Consider the following 16,797-nt stretch of genomic DNA (forward strand, 5'->3'; position numbering starts at 1 on the left):
AACAAACGAATGAAGAGATAGAAGCAATGCTTCTCAGCCTCTTCGATAGCTTTTAGCCTAATGCTGTGTTTGGTTAGGGTCATAAAAAGGTGGATGGATGGGATTGGAAGGATGGATGGCTACCATCTACCGTTTGGTTCAAAAAATTACAGAAAAGATGGATGAAAAAGATGGATTATCCATCCATCTTGGCCCACCATTTTGCATTCTCCCAAATTGGAAGGATGAAAGAAGGATGGATGGAGCATTGAATAATGGATTTTACTATTGACAAAATTATCCCTCATTAATTTTTTTGATAAAAATATAATACTACTTTTTCATTAATATTATTTATATATATTTTTATATATACTATTAATTATATACTATTAAATTTTATTAGTTATTATTTTAATTTTAATATATAATTTTCATAATTATAATTAAACAATTAGATTATCTTCTATTTCTCTATTTATATTTATTATTTTTTAATTAACTATTTATATAATATTAATTAACTATTTAATTTAAATTATAAATTAGTTAGTTATTTATATAATTAATTTATTAATAATTAATTTATGAAACATTATTAAATTCAATATTTATATAGTTTTTAATATAATTATAGATTATAAAGATTATAACTTTATAGATTATTTACTTCTTTAGTATAAATAAGTATTATAAATTGATAATAATAATATTTTTATCAAAGGATAGTTTTGTAAAATATCATCAATCCTTCCTCTTATTCCTCTTATTTCAAACAGAGGAAATCATTTCCACTCATCCTTCCATGTTTTACCAAACATATGAGAGGACGGATAGAAAATCCATCCATCATTTCCTCCATCTATCCTTCCTCCTCCATCCATCCTTCAATCCATCTTTCATACCAAACAGAGGGTAAAAGCTACCCACCCTACCCCCATGCGGTTCGGAGCTGTACGGCACAGAACCGAGCGGTTTTGTGCGGTTCGGGTTGGTTTTTGGAAATTCTTTGAATTATAGCCCCAAACTTGACCGATTCCCCACTAATCCAGTTCAGTACAGGGTGTACTGAGTGGTTCAGCCCGGTACCGAATTCCATGTATGGAACAAACTATTTATTTGGAAAATGAAAGATTATCTTTAGTGGCCATTGAAGATTGCAACCATATTGTTAAGTCCTATCTCTTTAGATAATCTTGTGTGTAATCTAGTATATGTCTGAATTAGCTTTTTGAGTAACTAACAATCTCAAAATGTTCTAAATTTATGCATTAGTAAAACTGTGGGCCTTGTTTTCTCTTATTATTCCAAAGTTTAACAAACTGCTAGACATACTTGCTGTTGTAAATTTACATTTTCTGAAAATTTCATTTGTTGTGTATAATATTTTTAGCATGGAAGGTGGGTGATCAGCAGCTGGGTTATATCTATTTGCATATATTATATACTGTTATTTGAGATGTTTTCAACAAAATGTATTTTAATTGAAGCAATAGTTTGATAAATTAACCTCAATTATAAGTGTGACTTAATCTAGTGGGTTTCCCAAGATGTATTTTGTGATAATATCCTATTGTGAAAGATACATAGTTTTCCATATCTTATAAAAACATTAATATTTGAAATTACCAGAACAAACACCATATTCGAATTTATTTAATCTTGTTGCTCATTATAATTTCTTGCGTATATTAAATATAGCAGTCTTGCAGTTGCAGGTGTCACCATGCAAGTACTTCCTCTATTTGCATACCCTTTTAACCCTTTTTTTTTGTTTGATGACCAAGATATGACCTATTTTTTAAAACCTCAGTATCTTTCTAATAGCTCCATTATAAGCATTGTTTCCTTTTGTCTCTTCCAGCTTTGTTGGAAAATTTTAGTTAAACATCGATTTTGGGATTGTAAATTCTATATGGGGCACCAACCTGTTTCTGTTAAAGTTGGTGCTTATATGTTTTTTTTTTTTAATTGTAGGAGGTAATAGATATTAAGGGAAAATCCGTAAAAAATCTATGGTTGTTTTGCAAGGCACCATGGAGAAATAACTCGATGAACATAATAGCTTAAAGTTGGAAGAAATGAGGTTGAGCAATATTGACAAGAATATACCATTTTATGGGAAGCGAAATTGGAGAGGCTCGAGTATTTCATTCACTTCAGCCAACAATGCAGCTCATATACATGGGCAATAGTTTAGGTGCTGCGTTTAGCATGGTATTACTATAATCACAATATGCTACATATATCTAGGCTGTCAAAGGTGGCTGCCTAGGTCTATGCTCTTAAGTAGCCTAAGTGCCTAGGTGCCTATTGCTTTCAAGGTCCTAGGTGGTGGCTACCCAGACACATATATGCAGCCTACAGCTTGGGTAGCCACTTTGGCTGTGACCCAGTACTTGATGGTATTCTTTAATTTTATAGGTATAAATATCATTTCAACCATATATGCGCATGGAAGAAAAAAGAAGAGGAACGATGCTGTTTGATTCTTGACAAGAGAGAGAGCGTAGGGAGAAAAACCTTGCTGGATTCTCAAGAGAGAGGAAGTGGGTGATGACGCTGAATCTCTTAAGAGACTGAATCTCTTAAGAGAAAGAAAAGGAGAGAAACATGATCTAAGAGGAGGCATAGACTGGTTTCAGGGAGAGTGATCTGGGGAATGGAGTATGGGATTAAAGGGATACTGCCTAGGATATGCTAAACCATCATGAACCAGTGGTTTAGGGTTTATCGAACCAAACTAGCCAGGAACCAAGATGGTTCGGTCAATCGAAATGGAATGCCTAAGCGGTTAGAACTTGGCTAAACTAGGTTGAATCACTTGGTTTTGTCCAATTTCAAATGGTTTGTCTCAGTTCACCTCGGCCGTATTGTCTCGTTATGTAAAACCCCCCAACCTCCCGATCATATTCGACTTCAATCTCTCTCCCTCTATCTTCTTCAAACCCTAGCCATCATAGTTGCCCCCAGTTGATGCGGACTCTGATGCTGTCACCCTTAATCAACACCAATGCTATGACCCTTGATTGACACCAATGTTGATGCTGACATCGACGTAATCACCCTCGATTGATGCCGACGTCAAAACCATCGCCTTCGATTGACGTCAACATTAGCACCATCACCCTGAATCGATACTGACACTAATGTTGTCATTCTTGATCGATGCCATGGCCCTCGATCGACGCTGATGTCAATGTTGTCCCCCTCCAAACATTTGAATTGGTATGCCTTTGTCTCTCCCTCCCCCCACTCCCACTCTTTTCTCCCTATTTCTGCCCTTTGTCTTCTCTCTCCCTCTTGGTTCTTCTAGGTTTAGGGTTAGGCTTAGGTTTCTCCATCTTGCTCCTCTTCTCTCGATCCTTCGTTATCGATATTGTAAAGAAGTACAGAGAAGGAAGAGAATTATTATCTTATTTCTTTTAGCCTCTCAAAGGGTCTTTATGGGCTACTAGATACAATGTACTTGGACACATACTAGATACAATGTACTTGGACACATACTAAATATGGTGAGATTTTAATTAATTACTCTAACACTCCCCCTCAAGCTGGAACATAGATGTTGTCGAAGCCAAGCTTGTCCATGAAGGCGTGGAATAACTTTGGAGGTAATGCCTTGGTGAGAATATCAGCTAACTGTGAAGATGATGGTACATAAGCAAAGGAAATAATTTTCTTCTCCCACTCATCTCGAACGAAGTGACAATCGACCTCAATGTGTTTGGTGCGCTCATGAAACACTAGATTTTCAGCAATATGCATAGCAGCTTGATTATCACAGAAGAGGGAAATCAGAGATGACGTAATGATGCCAAGATCTCTTAGGAGGGAGCGCAATCATAGAATCTCGGAAACAAGGTGTCCAATGGCTCGATACTATGCTTCGGCACTGGAACGAGCAACTACAGTTTGCTTCTTGCTCTTCCAAGAAATAAGATTATCGGTAAAGAAAACTAGGTACTTACTAGTAGAACGTTGATCATCAACAGAATCAGCCCAATCAGCATCTGAGTAGCGCTGCAAGACTAAGGATTTTGCTGGTTTGAATAATAAACCTTGTCCACGTGCTTTCTTCAGATCGCGAAGAATATGAAAAACAGCTACCCAATGACTAATGGTAGGAGTCTGCATGAACTGACACAACTCACAGCATACGAGATGTCTGGTCTGGTAACTGACAAGTAGATGAGTTTTCCCACCAGTCGCCTGTACCTGCTAGGATCTGAAAAGGGGGGATTGGTAGTGTAGGCTGATAATTTGATATTCGGATCCATGGGAGTGTCACTGGGTCGACATCCCAATAATCCAGTCTTTGAGAGTATATCAAGAACGTACTTCCGTTGTGATAGGAAGATATCGTTCTTGGTACGGGCTACCTCAATCCTTAAGAAGTAGCATAGAGGTCCAAGATCTTTTGTCTGAAATGCTTGTGAGAGGTGTGCTTGATAGCAATTATACCCTAAGAATCACTACCAGTAATGATGATATTGTCAACATAAACAAGAAGAATGACGATCCCTTTCGATCCTCTCTTCGTGAATACGGAATGATATGCTTTGCTTCGAGAAAAGCCAAAGGAGCAGACAACCTTAGCAAACTTTTGAAGCCATGCCGAAGGAGACTGTTTGAGCCCATAAAGAGACTTCTTGAGCGAACAGACCAAATTCTCCCCCTTTCGCTCATACCCAGGAGGTTGTTGCTTATAAACCACCTCCTTTAACTCGCCATTTAAGAAGGCATTTTTGACATCTAACTGATGAAGAGGTCAAGAACTAGTGGATGCCAGAGAAATAAGAAGCTGAACGGATGTCAGTTTAGCTATAGGCGAAAGAGTCTCTGCATAGTCGATGCCATACTTCTGGGTGAACCCTTTGGCAATAAGGCGAGCCTTAAGACGCTCAACCGTCCCATCTGGATTATGCTTTATAGTGAAGACCCACCGACAGCCGACTACTTTACAACCAAGTGGTTGATTGACTACTTCCAGGTTTCATTTTGCCGAAGAGCCTGCAATTCCTCATTCATAGCAGCTGTCCAACTAGGGTGCTGTAGGGCTTCCTGAACACTAGAAAGGAGAGCAATAGAGTCGAGGGAGGATGTAAAGGCCTGAAATCGAGGGGTGAGATGAGTAGTGGAGACAAATTAAGCAATAGGATGAGTAGTACATGTGCGCTTACCCTTTCTTAGAGCAATTGGGAGGTCATCCAGGATATTATCGGACGGTGAAATTGATGGAGGTGGAGGATCAATAGTCTCAACACTTGGAGGAGGTGGATGTACATCAGTCTCACATCTTCTGGTATAAACCAAAATAGGTTTCTCCAGTATTGGCATAGGAGTGGGGAAGTCCAAACTATCTATGATTGGTAATGGTACACTTAAGTTCTTTTTTCGGAGTAGTATGGGTTGGGAAGAACGATTGAGTTTCGAAAAAGGAGACATCAGAAGAAGTAAACATACGTTTCTTTTCTGGGGCATAACAAAAATATCCTTTGGACAGACGTGAATAACCAAGGAAGACACTTGATTGCATGAGGATCTAGTTTGTCATTGCCTGGTGAAAGAGACTGAACTAAGCAACTATAACCAAATACCCGTGCAGGAAGAGGAAATGAATGACGATCAGGAAAGACCAGACTAAAGGGGGAAGCATTTCCAATAACCTTATCAGGCATACGGTTTATGAGGTAGCAGGCAGTGAGAACCGCAAAACTTCAATAAAATTTTGGAACATGCATCTCAAATATTAAAGTGCGAGCAGTCTCTAATAAATGTCTGTTTTTCCTTTCAGCAATTCCATTTTGTTGGGGTTTATAGGCACACGAAGTTTGATGTAAAATCCCATTTTGATCAAAGAAGTTTTCGAAATCATGACTCACATATTCTTTTGCATTGTCAGAGTGAAATATTTTGGGAGTTGTTTTGAATTGAGTTTAAATTTTTTTAAAAAATTGTTGACAAATAAAAAATAATTCAGATCTATTTTTCATCAGAAATAGTCAAGTCATACAAGAATAGTCATCAATGAAGGTGACAAAATATTTAAATTTATTAATGCCAGAAAATTTTGTGGGACCCCATACATTAGAATGAATTAAATCAAAAAGACAACTACTCTGTTTATTGACTTGACTAGGATAGGAAACTCGATGATGTTTTCCTGACTCACACGATTCACATGAAAAATCAGAAAGGAACTTAGAACTTGGTACCAACTGCCTAAGGATTGATATGGATGGATGACGCAATCTGCGATGCTAGAGCGAAGACTCAGTGGAGGTGCTAAAGGCTGATGTAGAATCCGACTGATCCAAGATGTAGAGACTGTGGTGCTCATGATTTGCTCCAATCACTTTCCTCGTCGTAACATCTTGAAAAACACAATATGAAGGAAAGAAGGTTACGGAGCAGTTGAGATCAACACAAAGCTTCCTAATAGATAATAAACTAGATGGAAAGGTAGGAATTTGAAGAATAGATTTAAGGTGAATTATGTTGGTGAGATCAATAGTGTCTATCCCTTGAATGGAGAAAGGTGAACCATCAGCAATGCGCACATGAAAATCGGAAAGTGGTGTAAAGGATGATAAACCTAAAGGTGTCATGTGTTCGGAAGCCCTAGAATCTATGATCTATTGATGAGATGAAACAAGACACGCCATACCTGTTTGGACAGAATTATCAGAAGTCTTGGAAAGCAGATTGCGGAAGGTGGTGTACTCATTGATAGTAAGAGTGACCTGAGAAGATGTAGAACCGGCCTATGATGTAGATATGGAATCTGGTGAAGTAGTCACCACAGAATCCTGATGCATAGAAGCATGACCAAGACGTTTCCAGTATGTCTCATAGATATGGTTCGTGCCCTGACAATAGGTGCAGTATTTGGTATTTCTGCCATAATCAGTACTTTGAGGAGATGAAGTACGCCCCCTACCATGACTCCGATAGATCGATCCATGGTCACCACAGCTGCGAAATGATGTTGAACCACTACCACAATGAGATGCAAGTGCTGTAGGCGGTGGCGTAAGATCTGCGGCTGTTGTAGGAGAAGGTGCCTTCACTTTGGGTAGATGAGTGGCAAGATCACATAGAGTTGGGCTAGAAAGAGTCGCCAAGAGATGAGATCGAACACCCTCCAGATAGGGGCACACACGCCTAAGGCAAAGAACAGCCAAAAGAGCTTGTCGCTGAGACTCCTGAACAATGATGTTCGGTGAGTATGGCTGATAGATCTTCCATTCCTCAAGGAAGAGGGTATAGCGGGCAATGAAGGCATGAATATCATCGCCCTGCTCTACCTCATGGATCTCCTGGAAAATATCATAGAGCCTCTGCATGTTGTTGATGGAGGAATATTGAGTCTAGAGGGTATCCCAGATCTCTTTGGCAGTTTGTAGATAGCACATGATGGAACTAACAGATTTCTCTATACTGCTAGTCATCATGTTCGTGATGATGGCATCATCACAGATCCATGTGTCATAAGTCGGATCTGTAGGAGGATTGTGAGTAATATGCTTCAACATGCGCCCGGTGAGGAATCTTTTGACTGGGAGAGACCATCGCATGTAGTTATTGAAACCATTGAGTGTCTCAGTGGTAATGCGGTAACTATTTGGTTTGAGATCCGCGGAGAGAGGCGGGATGGATGAGGTCATAGTCAATGTAGCAGATGATGAGAGCGAGGAATCAGTGGTCAGTGGAGCAGATCTAGATCAGATTTGTGAAGAGAATGATGATGATGATTTACGAGGGCATGAAGGATTGAAGATTTAGGAATCCATCAATCCTGGCTCTGATACCATGTAAAGAAGTACAGAGAAGGAAGAGAATTATTATTTTATTTTTTTTAGCCTCTCAAAAGGCCTTTATGGGCTACTAGATACAATGTACTTGGACACATGCAATGTACTTAGACACATACTAAATAAAGTGAGATCTTAATATATGGTTATAACTAAATATGGTTGTACTAAATATGGTGAGATCTTAATTAATTACTCTAACAAATATATCTTAGCTCAATAGTATACATACCGGTACTGTATGAAACCAGTAGCCGGCCGGTATGCCCCTTAGTACTGGTTCGGCGAACCTTGCTACCCCTTCTAAATCAAGTAGGACACATTTTCTCATATAGAAAAATTAGATAGAGTGAGAGGGTTGGCATGGCCTAGACAAGGTAGTGTAACCCTTCTTTCTGTCTAAACTGGGTGGAACTCAGTTGTCCCCCACTTTCCACCTAACATCGAGTGGGGATCAACATGGCCCCCACTTCACCTAAACCAAGTAGCCCTCACCCCACCTAAATCAAGTAGAACCATGTTGAGCCAGTTGGCTGGTAGGCCCTAGTATTTCATAGACATAAACATGCATATCAATTAACTTAAATAAATACTCATTTCATTAATAAAAACTTCCATTTAACGCACTCAAAATAATAATTTATATAGATAAACAACAGGACATAAACTAAGTGTGAATCTATTTATCCAAACATGTATCCATGTTATGAATTTATAATTATTCATCACATGATCTTTCCCTTTGAATTTACCATGTCTACTTACTACCAGTCAAAACCCTTGTTTGAATATTTGATGGATTAGTAGGATAACATGGGCTCCTCTTCATGTGCTCACATTTTTGCTATGGATATGTGCTTTTCTCCCATAAAAATTACTAATTGCTGTAGTTTGGTATTATGCTTTGGAATCTTTGAAATCTATATATAAAATTATGCAATAAAACATGTATAGACAAATAAATAAAATTAATTATTACATAATTTTGAAGTCAAAGTCCACTTGTTGCAATTCACTGAGAGCTTTTAAGTGGGTTGATGCTTACCTAGAAAAGAGGGTGAGTGCTTGAGGTCTCTTCTGTGGTTTGATAACATTAGCACATATAAAAGTCGAGACATGGACCAGTGCAGATTGCTGAGCAATATGGTATGTAGTGTACCATGGTATGAAAGCAGTATAGGGCTAGCATGGGCTGATATGTGGTCGGTTCAAATAAGCCAAAAAAAATTGTGTACCAAGTGATACGAGGCACTGTAAGGTTGCTTAGGTTAGATATTGGATGGTTTTAGGGTCATACAGGTCAATATGGGGTTGATATCAATTTGTGGCCATGTAAAAGGCACCCCGTTCCAAACTACTGGTGCTTGACCATATTCATCAGCATGTGGCTGTTGTGGGCAGTAATCCAAGCCTTAGGGTTTGTTGATTGTTGTGCTCAGTCTGTTCATGAAATTTAGTGTTGTTGGTGGTCTAACTGGAATTGGTTGCTTGAATGAGTAGTTGAAGATTGAAGAATCGTTGGTGTCAATTGTAGCGAGACATGTCTTGATGTGGCTAGGCATTGCACAAGGAAATCTTGAAAACCTATACAATAAATCAACGTTTCAAAAACTGGTGGAATGGAATGGTACATCCAGCACTGCACCATTCCATCTGTAAAATGGTACTGGGATGGGTTCCAAGACAGTGAAACTGGTTAGACGAGTATGTACCAACTTACCTGTCCATACTAGCTATATTTGCTTCTTTTCATTCTTATTGATCCCAAGGTATGAATCCATCCCGACCATTCTGATACTGTACCTCTCCAGGACAAAACCAGTCAAGGTTGGTACCAATTTTTAAATCCTTGCAATAAATACTATTTTCTCTGTTATTTCCAAGACAATAGAAACATAGAAGCTCATGGCAAATTATTGCACACTAATATTGCTTGCCTGCTTATCAATATGATGGCTAATACTTCAGGATTAACATATAAGAAAAAGTGAAAATGGTAGGAAGAGGGGGGCAAGGTTGGAACTAGTGAAAGTTAGATTTTGAGAATGACCAAGGGAATCAAGTGAAGGGAGCATGGTGAAACAACCATGACAGTTAACCCCATGAGCTGTGAAGCAATATCATGTAGAGAGGTGGTAAGATATGATTACCTACAAATTGATTTATGGTCATACACCTGGATGAGTTACCATCTGTTGATCGGAACTTTTTGAGTTTTTCAGCCTAAGAGGATGTGTTTGTAAAGGGGGTACAAAGTAATTGCACTTTTTTGCTTTTGTTGAAACTAGATTTATTACAAGATGCATAACTGCAAGTCCTATGAAATAATGGGGGACAGAAGTTATCTTAGCGCTCACTGTGCTTCTTGACAAAGTGAATTAATATCTTTAAACACAAAAGAGGATCTTATTCCTATTATCTATAGTATGCTTCTGGATGGACACTTGATTCTGAAACACAATGAATTCTCTTAAATATGCATCAACCACTAAAGACATATCTACTAGATTGTCTGAGTAACTTTCTAGACAAGGTGATGTGAATACTAGCACTATTTAGATAAGAAAATTCATGAAATAATAATTTTAAATAGAGGTTGCGCATACTGCAGCATAGGGGCATACCAGTGAACCTAGCAAATTACACCTCCATCTACTCATGATTTGTTGATATAAGGCATTTGAGGCCATGTGGCATAGTATGTGTTGCAGTTCGGGGTGGTATGTCCCACACTATGGTTTGTTTTTCAGATCTTCCATCTAATGTGTTGAAGAACACTAATTGGTATGCTAAGTTTGGTGCTCACTGATGCAGGATTTGCTTAAAACCTTCAACATGTAGTGGGTGTCTATCATGTTGATGTGGAATAACTTGCATCAAAGATTGCTGCTTGTATCTGTTGAAGTTGCTTAGGAAGCTGCCAGATGCAAGAATTGATGCAAGACTCCCAAGAAGCAATGTTGTCTCAAGAAGGCCTTTGAGTGTGAGCCAAATTAATTCATATATGTTAGCATCCTTTTTATCTCATACTGTTGAGAATTTCCTAAAATCTCTCATCTAATTATAGGATATTTGTATAGTTTCCTATTCTTCCTCTCTTTCTAATGGTAGGATATTTGTATAGTTCCCTATTCTTCCTCTCTTTCCTTATTTCACTGTAACCATATTTAATTATCCCTTATTTGATGGGATTTGATCTTATCCCTTATTTCATAGGATTTATACGGGATTTGATCTCTTAAGAAGATCATCCTTTTGTATATTTATGTGGGATTGATTATCCACTGAAAATAAGAAGTAAATTACATCTTTTCACATGGTATCAGAGCTCTTTCCATAGGGCATGTTTTTCCACCGCCGCTTCTTTTTCTATTTGTTTTCATCACTGAAGCCCACAGCCTTCATCGCTGTTGGTCCCATTGCCGTCGACTTTGTTTGTCTTTATCGTAGACATCTTCAGTGTCGACTCTGTCTACCTTCATCGCAGACGTCTTCATCGTTCCTTACCTTCATCACAGAAGTCATCATTGTTCGCAGCTTTTCTCTGTCAGCTGAATCTGACTATATTCTCATTGTCAGTTAGTCTCTTTATTATTGCTGTTATTTGATCCCTTCTTTTAGTCAACATATTTGAAGTTTCTGAGGCCACAGCATTCATCCCTTTCGGATCCATCTTTGGGACAATTTAATTCATTTTAAATGGTGAACTGCAGGCCATGAACTCTTCCTATCATCTTGATGGGAAGAATTATCTTTAATGGTCATAGTTGGTGAAAATTTTTCTCAAGGGGCCTATATTTAAAAAATTTGAAGAAGCTGAATTTCGGGAATTCAACAAAGAGGAGGTTGAGAAATTACGAAGTTTTCTAAACTCTCTGTCTACTTTGGTTCATGTTCATTGGCTCAATCTGATAAGTGCTTTGTTTCTAATTCTCTTAGTGTCGATACATTGCCTCATTCCTTCTTCTAGATACTTGACTCGGGAGCAACGGATCATATGCCCATAGCCTATCTCGATTGGAGACCTACAAATCATGCTCAGGAAATCAAACAATTACCGTTGTTAATGGTTTCCCTATTAACATAGCCGGCCAAGGCCAAATTTCCTTAGCCCCTTCCTTTCATTTAAAAAATATGTTACATGTTCCAAAACTTATCCACTAATCTAATCTCCATTCATCAGCTCACCAAAGATTTAAATTATTGTATCACATTTTTTCATATCCATTGCATCTTTCAAGACAAAGTCATGGGGAGGACGATTGGATCTGCTAGAGAACAGAATGGCCTTTACTGTCTTGATGTTGCCAGTAGTTCTTCCACTTCTACAAATCAGTTCACTCTCTTGCACATCATCCAATTCTGCTATCCTTTCTCTTCCATTAAATCTGAAATCTGGATCCAGCATTTTTGTCTTGGCCATCCATCCTTCTTTTTGTTGAAAAATATGTTTCTTTTATTGTTCAATAATGTTGATGTTCAAAGCTTTCATTGCGACATTTGTGAATTTGCTAAATATCATCGTGTGTCATTCCCTTTGAGTTTTAATAAATCTTCCAAACCTTTTCTTCTCATACATATAGATATTTGGGGTCCATCTAGAAGTCCTACTCGTACTGGGGCAAAGTGGTTTGTGTTATTCATTGATGACTGTACTAGGACCATGTGGATATATCTTATGAAGAAAAAATCTGAGGTCAGCCATATAATTTCATCTTTCCACCAAATGATAGAGACTCATTTTGGGGTATCCATACAAAGGATTCGTTCTGATAATGCTTCTTTCACAAAGAAGGAATCATTCACAAATCCTCTTGTGTTGACACGTCCCAACAAAATGGGGTAACAAAGAGAAAAAACCAACATCTTCTAATGTCCCAAAATTTTTTTGGGGAGATGTTGTCCTTACAGCAACTTTTCTGATTAATAGAGTCCCTTCACGTGTCCTTGATAATCAATCTCCTATTCACCTATTGTCTACCGTTTACTCTGAGCTTCATTATCCGAGTAATCTTCCTCTTCGCCTCTTTGGATGTGTCTCCTATATCCATGTTCATAAACAACATCGGGGAATGCTTGATCCTAGAGCTCTAAAATATATTTTTGTGGGCTATTCCAATACACAAAAAGTGTATAAGTGTTATCATCCTCTTAATCGAAAAATATTTATCTCCATGGATGTCACTTTTAATGAGAACCAATTTTATTTTTCTAAACCCCATTTCTCTCTTTAGGGATAGAAGCCTAAGGATAGTTCGGAATGGGTTGTCCTTGATAATCTTGGAAGTCTACAGTCGATGCCTCCTCCACATGAACCATTCTCATATGAGATGCCTTCTCTACATGAACATCCTGATATAAGCTGAAACAAGACACTGAAAATCAGCAACAAAAGCAGCTTGAATTACTGCAGTATTCAAGAAGAAAAAAGATGATTTTCGAACCAATGCAGACCCAAGACTCCAATCTGGATGAACAAGAGTCAGGTAAACCAGTTTCTCTCACTGATTTTATTCTTAATGAATCTGTTTCTGAAGAGCCTATTTCTCAAGACCTAGATCTCTCAATTGCCTTAAGAAAGGCCATCAGAAAGTGCACTCAACAACCACTCTATCCACTTTCATTGTTTGTCTCCCTTCATCGTTTTTCTTCACAACATAAAAGTTTTCTCACTATCCTAAACTCAATTGATATCCCTAAAACCATACAAGAGGCATTAAAGGACAAGAATTGGGTACAAGCCATGAAAGAGGAAATGACTGCACTAGAGAAGAATAAGACTTGGAAGGTTGTGATTAGGCTAAAAGGGAAACAACCAGTTGCATGCAAATAGGTTTACACTTTAAAATATAAAGCAGATGGGTCTCTTGAGAGGTATAAGGCAAGATTAGTTATAAAGGGATATACACAAACTTATGGGGTAGACTATCAAAAAATTTTTGCACCGGTAGCAAAGATGAATACTGTAAGAATTCTATTATCTCTTGCTGCTATGATTGGAATTTGCAGCAATTTGATGTGAAGAATGTATTTCTACATGTTGATTTGGAAGAAGAGGTTTTTATGGAGCCACCATCCGATTTTGATGGAGATTTTGGAGTTGATAAAATTTGCTGTTTAAAAAAGGCTTTTATGGTCTAAAACAATCTTCTAGAATATGGTCTGAAAGATTTACAAAGGCAATGCTAAGAATGGGATACAAACAAAGCCAGCGAGACCACACAGTATTTATAAAACACTCAGCTAGAGGTGAAGTTACAGCCTTACTAGTGTATGTAGATGATATTATTGTGACAGGAAATGATGCAGCTGAAAGAGAATCTCTTAGAAAAAGATTGGCTTAAGATTTAAGATTAAAGAACTTGAAAAATTGAAATACTTCCTAGGCATTGAAGTGGCTTACTCAAAAAAGGATATATTTATCTCTCAACGGAAATATGTACTAGACCTTTTTAAAAAAAAATAAAAATTTTTGCAGTGAAGCAGCAAGTACGCCTATTTATTTTAATCACAGGATAGGAAGAACTGAAGAGGGTAGCTCAATTGATAAGGGGAGATATCAGAGACTCGTAGGGAGATTAATTTATCTCTTAGATACAAAACTAGATATAGCCTATTCTATGAGTGTAGTCAGTCTGTTTATGCATGACCCAAAAGAAGAACACTTGAAAGAAATTTACAGAATCCTCCACTATCTTAAAGCTACACCAGGTAAGGAAATCTTGTTTCAAAAAAGAGGAGAGCTTACTCTTGAGTCCTATACTGATGCTGATTATGCTGGATCACAAGTTGACAGAAGGTCAACATTTGAACACTGCACATTCCTAGGAGATAATCTGGCGACTTGAAGGAGTAAAAAATAGAATGTGGTAGCAAGGTCTAGTGCTGAGGCTGAGTTCAGAGCCATGGCTCAGGGGATTTGTGAACTATGTGGGTAAAAATAATCCTAGATGACTTAAAGATCAAGAGAGAGGAAATGATGAAGCTATACTGTGACAACTAGTCTACCATTAATATTGCGCATAATCTGATTCAGCATGATCGGACCAAGTACATTGAGGTAGACAGACACTTCATAAAGGAGAAGTTGGACAATGGGTTGACTAGTATCCCATATATGCCATCAGAGAATCAGTGAGCTGATGTTCTAACCAAGGGCCTACCTACAATGAGATTTCAAGAAATTATTAGCAAGCTGGAAATGGAAGACATCCACTCATCAGCTTGAGGGGGAGTGTTAAGAATTTTCTAAAATCTCTCATCTAATTGTAGGATATTGGTATAGTTTCCTATTCTTCCTCTCTCTCTAATGGTAGGTTATTTATATAGTTTCCTATTCTTCCTCTTTCCTTATTTCACTGTAACCATATTTAATTATCCCTTATTTGATGGGATTTGATCTTATCCCTTATTTCATGGGATATACACGGGATTTGATCTCTTAAGAAGATCATCCTTTTGTATATTTATATGGGATTGATTACCCACTAAAAATGAGAAGTAAATTACATCTTTTCTTACATACATTTGCAGGTTTGAGGATAAAACAATGGCATCCTTTTCTTTCATCATATTTCTACTACCCAGAGAATTCAGAAAGTGGTTACTGCCAACATTTTGTGCTTTCCTAATTTTTTATTATCAACTCCATGAACTGGGGTTTTGCATTGTATTAGTTATTGTGAGGACACACGAGGTGGGCTGCTACTTCAGAATCATGCGAGCACTATATAAAAAGGAAACTAAGATGTGCTAATAAAGGGAAATGCAAACAGCTGCTCTAGAAAATGTCAAGTGAAACAGTACATTTACTGCTGTGAATGTCATGACTATATAAATAAATATCTAATTCTTTTGGCAGATTATTGTGCTATGCTCTCAGGGGTTGGGTAGATTTTGAGTAAGTTGTAATTCCTGTTGCATCCCCATAGCTTCTCTTTCTTAGACCACTTTGCTTGTCCTATATTTCATGTAGGTATTTGGATTGGCTGACAAAGTTAATTTTATTGTCATAATGTGTCCCATGTTAAAAGAATTAAATACTATCAAATTTAGACTGGTTTATTATCTTACTGTTCAAAAGATACTTTAACAACATCTTTGCTTCCTTTTGAGTTAAGCTAGAGATTCTTCCTATTAAAATTACTTTTGGTAGTAGCATATTTTACTAATGAATGGCCAAGTTGAATGAATCATTTGTACTTTTGTAGCACTAGGGAATTTCAGTTTTAAATTTGTTATAGCTTGCAGAGTTTGGCGTTATTTAAAATGTTGAAAGATATGGTTACTTATGAGAATCATGCTATTCAAATCGATATTTTGAAGATATTTTATAGAAGTTATCATTAGTTTGTGCCATGTTTTAAATCCCATAGGATGGGGCTATCCATGTTTTCCCATGGAACGGGACTCATCACTGTCCTACCCCATCCCGACACTTGGATAGAGGATGTCCTAAGACATCCTGATCGGGATGCTGGGACGATGACGGAATGGTCCTGTAACAATACATGGATGGTACCTCATCCCGATATCCCATGGGACGTTCTATCGGGACTTGAATCTTTGGTTTGTGCATAAACATTTTACCATAGGAGATGATTTTGTTTCAGGTTTGAAGGCTGTGGCAACATGGGAGGTTGATCCAACAGGAAAAGTAACTGGAATTCCTGCCTCAATGTACCTCATGATTGGTAATCCATTTGAACTTTCTATTCTGAATTTGCCATCTTTAGAAAGAGCTGGAGCCCTTTAGTATGTCATGTTAGTAAAGTAAAAAGATAATTTTGGGTAATTATGTTATTTGTCTTATTTTATGCTATGATTAGACATTGTAGGAAATAAATTCTATCACTATTATTGTAATTTATTTTTATTTTCAAAGGCTAGTAACTACTGTCACATCCCCTTGACTTAAAAGCATGTGCTGAGGGACATGGTATAGACTGTCTTGGTCCATTCCAACTGTATGTTACATACTTGTATGGTACCATTCCAGCAT

At 37.6% G+C, this 16,797-nt stretch overlaps 1 protein-coding gene across 5 annotated transcripts in view; it reads left to right on the forward strand.

Moving 5' to 3' along the window:
- LOC105059337 (uncharacterized) overlaps positions 1 to 16,797 on the forward strand; it is a 113,662-nt gene that overhangs the window by 56,523 nt on the left and 40,342 nt on the right. For all 5 annotated transcript variants that reach the window (XM_010942599.4, XM_010942596.3, XM_010942597.3 and 2 more), the window contains one exon: positions 16,409 to 16,489. In XM_010942599.4, the coding sequence (XP_010940901.1) occupies positions 16,409 to 16,489 (81 nt within the window). The remainder of the gene's footprint in view (positions 1 to 16,408; positions 16,490 to 16,797) is intronic.

Source organism: Elaeis guineensis, chromosome 16, assembly GCF_000442705.2.
Source record: "Elaeis guineensis isolate ETL-2024a chromosome 16, EG11, whole genome shotgun sequence".
Lineage (NCBI taxonomy): Eukaryota > Viridiplantae > Streptophyta > Magnoliopsida > Arecales > Arecaceae > Elaeis > Elaeis guineensis.